This window comes from Paramisgurnus dabryanus, chromosome 15, assembly GCF_030506205.2.
Source record: "Paramisgurnus dabryanus chromosome 15, PD_genome_1.1, whole genome shotgun sequence".
Lineage (NCBI taxonomy): Eukaryota > Metazoa > Chordata > Actinopteri > Cypriniformes > Cobitidae > Paramisgurnus > Paramisgurnus dabryanus.
The window spans coordinates 35,727,937-35,740,797 of record NC_133351.1 but is presented as its reverse complement, the minus strand read 5'-3'; the positions used below and the strand labels follow the sequence as shown (position 1 = coordinate 35,740,797).

Sequence of the window (12,861 nt, the reverse complement as noted above, 5' to 3'; positions counted from 1 at the left end):
ATTTTCATTATTTCAGTAGTATTTAACCACAGAGAACGTACTAATGATTTCTACAATGGTAACTTAAAAAACGATCCTTAAAACATAATTATATGAAACAAAATAAAATTTAGAATAAAACATCACCAAAATAGCCCCTGTAATCCTTTCTTAGACTCACCTAATTATTTATTCAAATACAACAGCCAATGGCAAGTCTCCAGCAAAAAACCCTTCAATACATTTATATTTTGTATCAGAAGTTCTGTTTATTAAAATAAGAGTTTGGTTGTAGTATGATACATAGTAGATATAAATGATATACGATGTTTATACAGTAAGCATACAGTATTGTAGGTTTATATGTCACTCATTATTCCTTTGGCGTTTTTTTTTTTTAACTATAGTAAAACCATGGTTATTTTTCATAAGGGGCAGCTGTTTATTGCCGGGTATTGTGCCATCTTCAAATCATGTCTGAGAAAAACTCATGCGCAAAAATCAACATGAGAGGAAAGATTGAGTTCTTATGAGATTTTACTCCTGTGACCCGCTTTCAGCTGAGTACACTTTTATGTGCTACAGATCGCATTTCTTTTATTGCTAACGTTACCCGGTTTGAATTGTTGTTATTGCGTTGTTGGTGGAACTGAAGACTCATTACATTGTGTATAGACGTGAGGTAACTTATGTGTTTTGTTGTCCTTGACTGAACTTGTATTGGTCTGTGGCCGATTATTTTAATCCGAAGGCTGCAGCCTCCAAAGGTGGCATTTGTAGGCTGTATACGTCATCAAGACTGTCTTATTTCAGAATATTAACAATTATAAACTTGACTAGTATTCTTAGTTATTCATTAATTGTTGTAATATGCTTATGACTTGCAAAAATAATGCTCAGTTAACTTAAATAAACCAGGCTTGTTTACGTATGCAGCCTGCATATGCTACCTCGAGAGGCAGCCTTCGGATTGAGAAATGGCTAGTTTCTCACTTTATGAAGTGTGACCCCCATGAAAACAAAATGCCCCCCCCCCCTTCTGTATGTTCTGGCGACGGCCCTGCGAATAACGTAGATGAGGTTCTGAAGTGAGTTTCAAACTCTAAAAATACACATTGGGTTTCTTACACACCAGTATGAGACTTTACAATTCATTTAAATACACAACACATTTGGGTAATAGAAATAACGATCATAAAACACAAAGCTGAATTTCCTATTTGCTGTGCTATGCGAGACAATCGTTGCAATGGTGTTTTGTTAAAAATGGCATTTGTTTGTATTTATAAACTAAGTAACAAGTGAAATGTATTTCATATGGTCATTTCCATTCCATGGATGCTGTCAACAAATGAAATTATATTTAACCAGGTACATTCCATTAAATGATGAAAATAAATCATTTGTTCTTACCTTGTTTAAGCAGTATTTTAGATGTGGGTTTCTTTATTTTGGCCTCATCTGCAGTGAACAGTATTAGAAACAAACACAGATCACAGATTACCATCACAGTGAAGATGTAAACATCCAGCCAATCACATGATAGAGATCATACAACATGAGTCTTGACACCTGAACTAGGATCATAATGACCGTTTGTGTCACAAAAGGATAAATTATTTAAAATTACAAAATTAACATTTGACTGTTATGTTACAAAGTACTCTGTATATGTTTACATTTAGTAATCATCATTCAAATGCATAGCTCTCAATCAAATGTTCAATACAGTATGTTCAAATGGGCTGTTCAAATGCAGCTAAAGTCATTTTTTTGTGATTTACCCTTTTCTACATAAAATCATCCTACATAATTTAAAGAACATTCTGTGAAAATACAACCTTGATATCTTTCATGTTGACTTAGGTAAGATCATGTCAAAGAATTTTGAAATTAATGTGAAATTAATCATTAAAGGTGCCATAGAATGTAAAACTGTATTTACATAGGCAGATGAATAATGATATATTGTGAACCTAATGATCCTAAACTCATCATCGGATTATGAGACTTCAGTCTGAATTTTACAGATCGGGTCACATATAGAAATAAACCTTCTGGGTGATACTACGTCCCTCTGGTTCACAATGCCGTACTAATCACTCTGCCTGCGTTTATTTTAACATATTTATTATTTACCTGTACATTATTCAGCATATTTTAAACAGACACCCTTTTTTAAAGAGTTAAATATATTTATGTCAGAATTGTATCTCTTTTTAAAGAGTTTAGTTCATCATATACTCTTATGAAATACATGTAGGTTGAAAATTCATAAAACACACATACATTTTGACATGGACCACCAGCTCTACGCGTACTAAAGAATGAAGAGTATTTGAGAGAATGTGACTCATAAGAGGAAAGGAGAGATGTTTTTCTCTGGATGTTCTAAAAGAGATCAGCTGCTAAAGGTTCTTTGCTCTTTGCCTTTTTTGGTCATACTAAAAATATCCCTCTCAGAATCCAGGAAATAACTCCTGGCACTATTTATTTTACTTCTGATTGCTGTCATGAAACGATGTGAAGACAAAGCCAATAAACAGCAGTGATGGATATGAAACAATTCTGATAGAAAAAATAAACTACTTTTTGTCCTTTAGGCAGTTATATGACATTCTGATCTCATCCTTCAGTATAAGAGATGACTTTCTATCCTTTATATTCTCTCTCACAAAAAAATATGTACTTCTTGTTTTGCACTATAGCCTTGTGATCCACCAGTGTGACCTTATGTATTACTTAATAACGTTGAAAGGTCACGTACGCAAACCTAACGCTCCAGTGTTAACATGTGTGGAGAAAGAGGAGTGTTCTGATGTTGCTGTAAGTTCAAAGATACTAATTAAAAATGTTCCGCAAATGTGCATTTCACGTATGTAACGCATGACTTTTTGACGTGATTACGTAAAACGTAAGGTTGCGCTGGCACATCACGTGGCTAGTGCAAAACAAGAAGTACATATTTTTTGGTGAAAATGACAATCCTTATGCCTGGGTTGGGATCATTTACATCCCTTTGAAACTGCACTGAAACTGCAAACCATTGAGGTCCACCAAAGTTCACTATATGGAGAAAATGTTTTCCTCAAAAAAACTTAATTTCGTTTTGACTGAAGAAAGAAAGAAATAAACATCTTGGATAACATAGAAGTGAGTAAATTATATTTTTTTTCATGAAAGTAGAGTAATACTTTAACTGCTGTGTACTTACATAAGAAAAATAATACATTGTTGTGTACATGCTTGTTGTTCAGAAAGGTTACAGGGTTAGTTTAGGGTTTAGGGTTAAGCATAGGTGTCAAGAGTGTAAAAATTTAACTACAATGTAATATCATGTACTGTAGTTATTAATTTGTATGACTTGCTTTCTTCCCTTGATGCTTAGTGGCAGGGGCGTCGTTAGACCCCTTTTACTGGGGCACGTGCCCCAGTGTAAATATTTTGTGCCCCGGTGTAAATCTCAAGTTTAAATTTTAGCAGTTAACTAGTGCAATCCTTTACAAAGACAATCGCAGCAAAAACGGATCTATATGCAATGTAGTTAACAAATTTACGCTTGTAAAAGCGACGAAGCAGTCGCATTGACGCGTGCACGCACGTATCCATGTCCGCGCGCGTCTTTGCGTTCGTCAGCGCACAACCGCATTCAAAAGGTGACGCGAGTGAGTTAGCTTATGAAAACATGACGAGACTAAAGTAAGTTTCTAAATTATAATGCTAATCTTACTTTGACTCGATCATTTTTGGCTTCAGATGTAAATCAGAAATGTTTTGTGCAAAGCAGGGAAAGGGAAGCAGAAAGGAGAGATGATGAGTTTAAGGGAGGTAAGACAAACTACATCCTCACCCTGTCAGGTCTCAAACATTAGAGGAAAAATCTCAGGAAAACCTCTGTAAAGTCTATAGAATTGCACTGTTGCTGAGAAAATCAACAGATGTATGTGTTATATTGTTCTGTATTTTCAGATATGAAATTAATATTTAGTTGACTAATATTTGACTCTAGGACACTTCATACAGTTAGCAGTAACTATGACTGAGATTATTTAGTATAGCAGTCATAAAATGACTGGTTTCTTTAAATATTCTTGTAAAAATAAGTTATTAATCATTGCTTTCATTGTATAATGTAGAAAAGATTTCTCTGCTGTCATTATTTCCAAACATGTTATGCCATTTATGCCTCCAACCATGTTAATAATGTTAGGTATGATGAAGATTACACTTGTATATATGTATCTTTTGTACTGTAGAATAGTGGGTTAAGCAAAGGACATTGTATAGAAGTGTTGCACACTTCTTGCACACAGCAGGCTTTCAAAAAAAGTCAGCAAAAAATGGGGGGCCTGTGCCCCAGTAGAGCTTTATGTCTAGCAACGCCCCTGTAGTGGTGTTTTTTTCTAATAATTATAGGTTTTGTATGATTCATTTTGTTTAAATTCATACAAATTAGCCAAGTTGTTAAATGTTACAAGTAAAAACTAGTTTTATGATGTTGGTAGTTTCTAAAAAAATTTATACAAAAAACTGAGACAGCCCAACAAAACTCCAACCAAAGCTTTTAAATCCCTACTAAAACACACACATGGCTTTAGCATCACTGTATTTATATTTCACAGTGTTTAGTCTACATAGTCAGGGCCACTACATCAAAGACATACTGTATGTTTGAAATCCTGAATACTTCTCAGATAATCTCTGCCCTCTATTGCTTTTAAAACAAAGTAGCCAATATAAATCCACTTCACACTGTCAATCACTGAAGACAAACAGGCAAAAAAAGACAAATAAAAAAGACAAAGATGACTTTATCCTTTAAAATATTGATGCACTGCACAAGTTTATCCATAACATCATCATTTCAGAACGCTAGGACAAATTGAAAGACTTACTGTAGACCTTTACGAAAATACGGACGTGTAAATTTTACTGAAACATCTTCATTGTGGTGCACAAAGAGCAAAAAACTATGGAAAGACTTTTTTGAACACTCAGTGGTAAAGTTTACACAGGTTTGAGAAATCAAATGGCCCCTATGCTAATAGGATTTTGCTTCTCTTTCACCGTCACGTCGTTGAACCAGAGGACACTGAGACTAACAAACCTAGTTTCTGCTGCCGTGAAGGTAATCACACCATTGATCTTCTGGCCTTCCTTTAACTTAATGCCCAGCCAATGTCTGACCAGCGACCACCGACTGCTCCCCATTAATTTCCACATTTTTGAATTATAATTAAATTTTATAGCATAGTACTTAATATATAGCATTTAATATACAGTATTTTTTGCTACTGAATCTTTTAACCAACCACTTCCATTTAACTTTTAATTTAATTTTTAAAAACATTTTTAATTCCCATACAATATTATAATATATAGTATTTAATAGTATATTTTCCATAGGATCTGCAAAGTTTGGCTCTCTTTTCAGGGTTTTTTCTTCTAGGAGTTTTTAGGGAGTCAGCTGACATTGGTTTAACTTAAAACTCTCATCTATACGTTACATTAAAGGGCCACTAACCTAGGTGTTTTCAGCAATATAAAAATTGTCTCTGGTATCTCCAGAATGTGTCTGTAAAGTTTCAGCTCAAAAACACCACAGATCTTTCATTATACGATGTTGAACATGGCCATCTGTTGTGTGTCTCTTTAAATGCAAAGAATGCTTCTGCCCCCCCCCCCCCCCCGTATGTAAAGTAGGGCGTAGAGCGCTTACACCTGTGCTTTGGACTACATTAAAACATGTGTCTCTGGCAGAAGATTGAAATACTACGTGCTCTAAAGGCGGGGTCTGTGAGCGTAATGTGAGCGGGTCGTGTGTAGGGCGTAATCAATGTGACATCACATTGATAGGGGATCCCCAACAGCCTGCTTTGTGTGACTGTTGCGCTATAAAGGAAATTACATAAAGAATAATAGACGGATTTGTACACTGGCGACTCATTTTCTAATAGAAACAAATTTAAAAGTGCATTTTTTTTTGTTAGGGGGGCATTAATACCCACTAGCTCACTAGCACGGTTTAATCTAAGTCACTGTACTTTGCTACTTTTGTTGTTCTCTGATTTTTCTGTACTTTCTCTTGTTTTTTTGTTAATGTAAAGCTGCTTTGGAACAATTAAACAATTGTGAAAAGCTCTACATAAATTAAATTGAATTGAATGTTTCATTCATGTCTAGCACAAACAGTACAGGGTGAGTGTGCATAAGCTATAAGGACAGATCGGACATGACATTCCTCATCAGAGGAATTTGAAAGTTAGTATTGTCCATCATCGGCAATAAGACAACACTAATGAAGATTATAGTAATGTAACCTTAAAAATCACCCACTTTTTATAACTGCAACGGGATAAATTACATTTTCAAAGGAGGAACAGATGCATAAGCATTAACACAAGTGTATGTACTGTAGGAAGAGAAAAGATCTTTCTTAAGAATAACCAATAAAAATGGTATGTAAAATGGTAAACTCTCAGGTTTCCTGGTAAACTTGCTTAGTTTGTTTGGTACAGCTGTCGATTCTGAAAATAGCTTATACAATAATAAACAAAATTCACGGCCCAGCAAACATTGCTAATCTTCATATAACCAACCATGTGGCATTAGACTATTCATTCCTGGCTTATGACAGTACAATGCAACGATCTAGAGGCTAGTGAGCTTTCTTGATTTCCACATAGACTACTTAACCAAAACGATTTATAAAACAGGCAACAAGTTCAATAACCGTCACGGGTTGTTCAACACAAAGTAATACAAAGATTTAATAATTACAGCAAAAATATAATTTTCACAAGCAGCAAAGTAACTGAAACTGTGTGAACTTTGAGATTCATGTACAGTAAGTGAAAGAAAGTCATATGATTGTCAAGTAAGGTAACCCACACACACCTGGACCAGTGCTTAGTCATCTACTGCAGCGTTTGGGGAAAGATGCACAAGGGCACCTCACTCGCTTTTTTTACTTAACTGTCACAAGTAAAATGAAGCATAGTACTGAGGGTCAGGTCTAACTAACTTTTTTTGAAAGTGACAAGCTGGTCAAGTATACTCGAAATGTGACTTTTGCATTTAACCCATCCCAGTGAGTAGTGAACACACACACTCACACAAACACACACGTTGGCATATGTGGTAATTCCATAGGTGCAATGCATTTTATAATAAACAAACTGAATATTGTATTTCCCTATCCAAGTCCCTAACCCCAACCATCACAAAAACCTGTTGGCAGTCTTTAATCTATGAAAAAGTACCATTAAGTATGTTTTTACAAGACGTTCAGTTTACAGGGACACTTCCTGTGTCCCTGTAAACCATCTTTATAGCATAATAAACGTCATTATACACTATTCATGTCCCTGTACACCACATATACAAACCCACCCACTTTGATTTCTCCTTAGTAAACATCAGGTTTCATAATTTTGCTGGCTAACCAAGGCATTTGAAGTGCACTTTTGGCATCTTAAAATGTTATCGAGCTAAGGTGGGCATCTGAAATAAGAACACAAATGCCCTACGCATTTTAACATCTGTTAACATCATGTTCCATTTGTTATCAAGTCAAATACAAGTCAAAGTATTTTATTTCCCTGAGAAGTAATCTGGATATTTTGCCTAATAGTTAGGAACACTACAGCAGTTTCAGTTGGTAAACACCACAATGCTTTGCTAATATAAGAGATAAAACTACAAGTAAACAATAGCTTTTAAAAAACACTGAAGAATGTTAGGCATGTAAGGAAACATTAGAAAACTCAATACTTCTCATGGTTAAGAAAAATAAGAAACTGAAAGAGAGAGAGAGAGAGAGAGAGAGAGAGAGAGAGAGAGAGAGAGAGAGAGAGAGAGAGAGAGAGAGAGAGAGAGAGAGAGAAAGAAAGAAAATGAATGAGCCCATACATGGAAGTTTGTGTGAGTTTTGATGGCAGTCATGCAGTAAGTGTCCTAATCTCTATGACTGTGGATTTAGCTTTCATTTAAACCTTTTTTAAGTCCCCTTCTTCATATAGACTGTTTTATCCCGTACTAGATACATATTATACTTAATTACAGCTTCTGCACTATGCATGCAGAAATTGAAAACAAGGTTACAAGAAAAATAGGGGACTAAAACTGTCCTTAGTCATGTTAAAATTGTATTTTGATAAAAGATGTTCAGCTGGGTGAGATAACATAGAGTGCAAAATGATTAATTAAACACTGAATGATTACAGATTCTCATGAAAGATTAAAAAACCCTTGGTGGGATCAAATATGGAAAAAACTTTTGGTTTGTAACTACCATTGAGTTAAAAACATCAGTGTGAAGTAACGAATTACAAATACTCTCATTACTGTGACAAACTACTTTTTCCCCGGAATTATCCTTTAATAAGTTTTAAATAAAGTGTAATTTTACCTGTATTTTAAGTGTATTTTAAGTGCTGTAACGGTACTGCGCTACTTTTTCTCAACTTGTCGTTTCTAAATGTGTTAAAATTTTTCTGGCATCGCAATTGGTTAGGGGAGAATAATTTTCACAATAAATCACTCAGGGCAAAAGATGTGTGCAACTTTCTGCAGCACTGCGCAGATCAATCAGACATGACATTAAGATGTCACGAGAGCAGACTGCTCCGGCTCGCTCTTGCGGTACTTTGGTGTCATACCCTGATCAGTCCCTCTGTTTTAGACACCTCGACTGTATTTTAAAGGCAGGGTCCATGATCTCTGAAAGCCAAGGTTCACATTTGAAATCACCTAAACCGGGTGTAGGCAAGTTCGGTCCTTCAGAGCCACAGTCCTGCAGAGTTTAGTTCCAACCCTAATCAAACACACCTGAACAAGCTAATCAATGTCTTTAGGAATTAGAAATCAGGTTAGATTATCAGTGCTTAGGCTAAAATATGCAGGACTGCGGCTCTCTAGGACCGAACTTGCCTACCCCTGACCTAAACAAACACACCCCTACCCCTTTTTTTTAAATCGTGCACTCCGCCATTAATCATGGAGGATGATGAGGGGAAAAGTTTTGCTTTCAGAACAAATTCAGGACCCCGCACGCCCGCACCTAAATGAAGTTTTCGCGTAGAAGATGAAAAATGGCAATTACAGAAACTGATTAAGCAGTTCCAGCTTTGTTTGCCTAGACAGTTTGAAATTTCAATGTTAATTTTGAAACTACATTTGAATAAACATATTGAGGTGAGTTTCAGATTTCTAGGATATTTATATGTATGTATTTATGCATGTATAAAGTACGTCATTAGCCAGCGATCACATTGTTGGCCTGATGTTAATGAACCTACAAGTGCTTTAGTTCATTATCTCTGTCAGTACATTATGCGAGGAAATGTAACGTTAACGTGCTCTCTGAATGTAATTTAAAATGGTAGTCCCCAGTATAGTAGTACTGTATTCTGTAATATTAGTTGATAGACAAAGCAAATAGTGTAGTATTCTTTAATATAGTAAGGTCCAAAAACACTTTTACTACAGTTGTTGTAAGATAAGTCTTACAGTTGTTATAACATTTACAGTCATAAAGCGTATACTCACTACTCATGAGTAGTTTTTAAAGAGACACTTTTTATTTATACTTTGAGATTTTAGACTTTTTACTCACACACTACATTTTTGGGTAAGTAACAGTACTTGTCCTTATGATTTCTCAGTACTCTTCCCACCCCTGGTTATAAATAACATACTGTAGACAAATCTAGGTTTATTGACCTCAGCAGTTGGGTTTGTCCATATATGACCGCTATGACTTTACCAAACCAATATTTTTTTTGACTAATTATAAACTATAAACAGTTGATGTTTTATTAATAAGATGTAGTTTTGCATCAACAAATGTTTCACCAACATTACCTCCAACAACTCCAACAACTTTGCAGTTAAAAAAGCTTAATAATATTTCTTTCTTTCTTTCTTTCTTTCTTTCTTTCTTTCTTCCTTAGAAAGGTTATTTGAAACCTCCCATGTTACCATGTGTGTGTATACTGCAGTGGGAAAGGTTCACATCTCCCACGCCACTCCATATTGGGCTATAAAAAAGGAAGTACATATTTTGGAAACTCACTCTCTGTGGTCGGGGTAGAGGGCTTCCTGCTCCGCTTATCAGCTGATGTGGAGACACTGGGATCTGAACACACAGGCGGATACAGAGAGAAATACAGAGAGCAAAAATTAGACACAGGTCATGTGACATTCATGCATTCAGCATTTTTGCCTTCCCTTGTAAACTTGTAAAACCAGCCAAATATTTCCCAAAATGTCTAAGCTGAATGTATCTGCAAACCTGTGGCTTTTTCTGCATTGCATTTCAAGCCCCATTTCATTTAGTTTTTTCTTAAAGATATTTCATATATGTTTTGTGGCTGTATTAAACATTTATTATTTAAGCTCTTTATAACAACTTCATTATGACAGTATTTATTTTTGACTTTACAATTAACTTTCCAGTGTCTGGTTTCAAATGAAACCAAACTTATGCTTTTAGTGCATATGCTTCATGAACTGTATCTATCTAAGTTTGGCTATGACCATTTTTTTGTTTTTCAGGTTAATCCTTTGGGAGCCTATTGCCATGAGGACCCAAACATAAACAATCTGAGATTTAAAAGTGGAACACTGCAGATAAAATTATTGAACTCGAAATAACGGATAATTAGCTAATGGCGCTTTTCCAATGCATAGTACCCCACGGTTTGGTTTGGTTTAGTTTGGGTCGGGTCAGTTTACTTTTGGGAGCTTTTCCATTGGGTGCAGTATGTAGTACCCGATACTTTTGTTCGTACCACCTTGTTTGGGGTTCCAAGCATCCCGAGCTGATACCCAACGTGACGCGAAAACACTGTAGATCACTGATTGGTCTGAGAGAATCGTCACTATCCGCGTCATCGCTAAAATGTAAAAGATTAGCTTTACCTTAGTGCTAACTTGCGCTGTCTCAAGCAAACATGTTGTCATCGGTGCTCTGCTATAAGTTCCCAAACTCCCTTTTAGCGATGAAAAACTTCAACAGGTTGAGAATCAAGAACACCATAACAGTTTTTTTCCAAACTTGCAGTTTGTGGCGGAACATTCGTGACGAGCACTTCAGCATAAATGTTTAAATGCAACTTAAATGAGGCTCAGCGGAGTGCGTCGACTGATGCCACGGGTGTTTGAACAGAAACTGTCATGTGAGACAGAGGTAGTGATAAACACTAATGTAGATGTGCAAACATTTGTGGTGGACTGAGAAATAATAAATGTATGGGAATGTACAACGACACTTGTATGATGTCACAGCAGTAGGTAGCGCAAATATAACGACATGCCCAGAATCCCTCCCACTGCGAAGTGCTACTAAACTCGATGGAAAAGCTAACCACTCAAAGTGAGGTGAGCTGACCTGACCCAAACTAAACTAAACCATGGGGTACTATGCAATTGAAAAGCGCCATAAGTGTTTAGAGGTCACCCCTCAAACAGTGAAGGGTTACACTTTATTTTATACTGTTACAGTGTAATTTTACATTTAAGTAATAAATAATGAATAACAAAATGTTATTATTATAGGCTTAGGGTTCATAATTTACTGTTAGTACACTCTCAGAAATAAAGGTACAAAACTGTACCTTTTCTGTCACTGGGACTGTACCCTTTCAAAAAGTACAGCTTTGCACCTAAGGATTTTATTTTAGTACCTCAGAACATATTGTACATATTGGTACTAAATGTTTACATATCTGTACCTAATGGTCCATACAATTACCTTTTTAAAGGGAGCTGCCCCACTGACAGCTAGGGTACATATTTTGACTTTTTTGTAACATTGTAGGTCCTTAAGGTACGGTAATCTCAACCCAGTCTCACCCCATGGCGTCAATATTTGACGACACTTGACCATGCGTCAATATGTTGACGCGGAGGGTATACCTTTCGCGTCATTTTTTGACGAACTGGGGACTTCAATACTATTACGTCCGTTGCATTCTCTTTCCTATTTTCTTACCATTTTCGCGTCGGTTTAGGGTTAGATTTACATAATGACATCCCTACCCAAACCTAACTCTAACCCCAACGCCAGGTGACAACTGCTTAATTTCGCGTACCTAACTCTAACTCCAACGCCAGGTGACAACTGTTTAATTTCGCGTACACTGTTTAATTTTGCGTAATCTAACCCTAAACCGACGCGAAAATGGTAAGAAAATAGGAAAGAGAATGCAACGGACGTAATAGTATTGAAGTCCCCAGTTCGTCAAAAAATGACGCGAAAGGTATACCCTCCGCGTCAACATATTGACGCATGGTCAAGTGTCGTCAAATATTGACGCCATGGGGTGAGACTGTGTAGGTAATCTACCCAAAATTGTGTTCTGTTTTTATACATGTAAAGGTGCCAAACGGAAACTTAGGGTATAGCCCCAGTGACAGAAAAGGTACAGTTTTGTACCTTTATTTCTGACAGTGTAATTACATGCAAGATGTGTAACAAAGACAGTAAAAAAAGTGTTACCATAATTCATGCAAGCACATGACTTTAGTAATGACATCTGGTCAACAACATTACTGTGATTTTTAACATATAAGTACAAAACAGTTTGTGTGTCTCTTTGCTGGGAATGTGCTAAAATGATGTAAGATGTAAAGCAAAAACATGCAGAATTGCACATGCACATTTTTTGTTATTTGCATTAGTCCTGTTTGTCGAGAAGATGAGTGCACAAACACACACACATGGTTCACTTTCCACACGAAAAGTCAATTTTGTACCTACAAAAAGTCAACTGTATTAGAGTTCACATGAATCATACCAGACTGTGTCTCAAAACCAAAATTCACATGGACTTAAAGTTCTTATGTGAAAGTGCACTATGAAATCTTAGGACAGGTTAG

At 36.1% G+C, this 12,861-nt stretch overlaps 1 protein-coding gene across 3 annotated transcripts in view; it reads right to left on the bottom strand.

Annotated features, from left to right (window-relative positions):
* The window catches only part of mylka (myosin, light chain kinase a), a 133,832-nt gene that overhangs the window by 26,351 nt on the left and 94,620 nt on the right, over window positions 1–12,861 (bottom strand). For all 3 annotated transcript variants that reach the window (XM_065293267.2, XM_065293268.2, XM_065293269.2), the window contains 2 exons: window positions 10,055–10,117; window positions 1,393–1,440 (listed from right to left, as the gene is read on the bottom strand). In XM_065293267.2, the coding sequence (XP_065149339.1) occupies window positions 1,393–1,440; window positions 10,055–10,117 (111 nt within the window). The remainder of the gene's footprint in view (window positions 1–1,392; window positions 1,441–10,054; window positions 10,118–12,861) is intronic.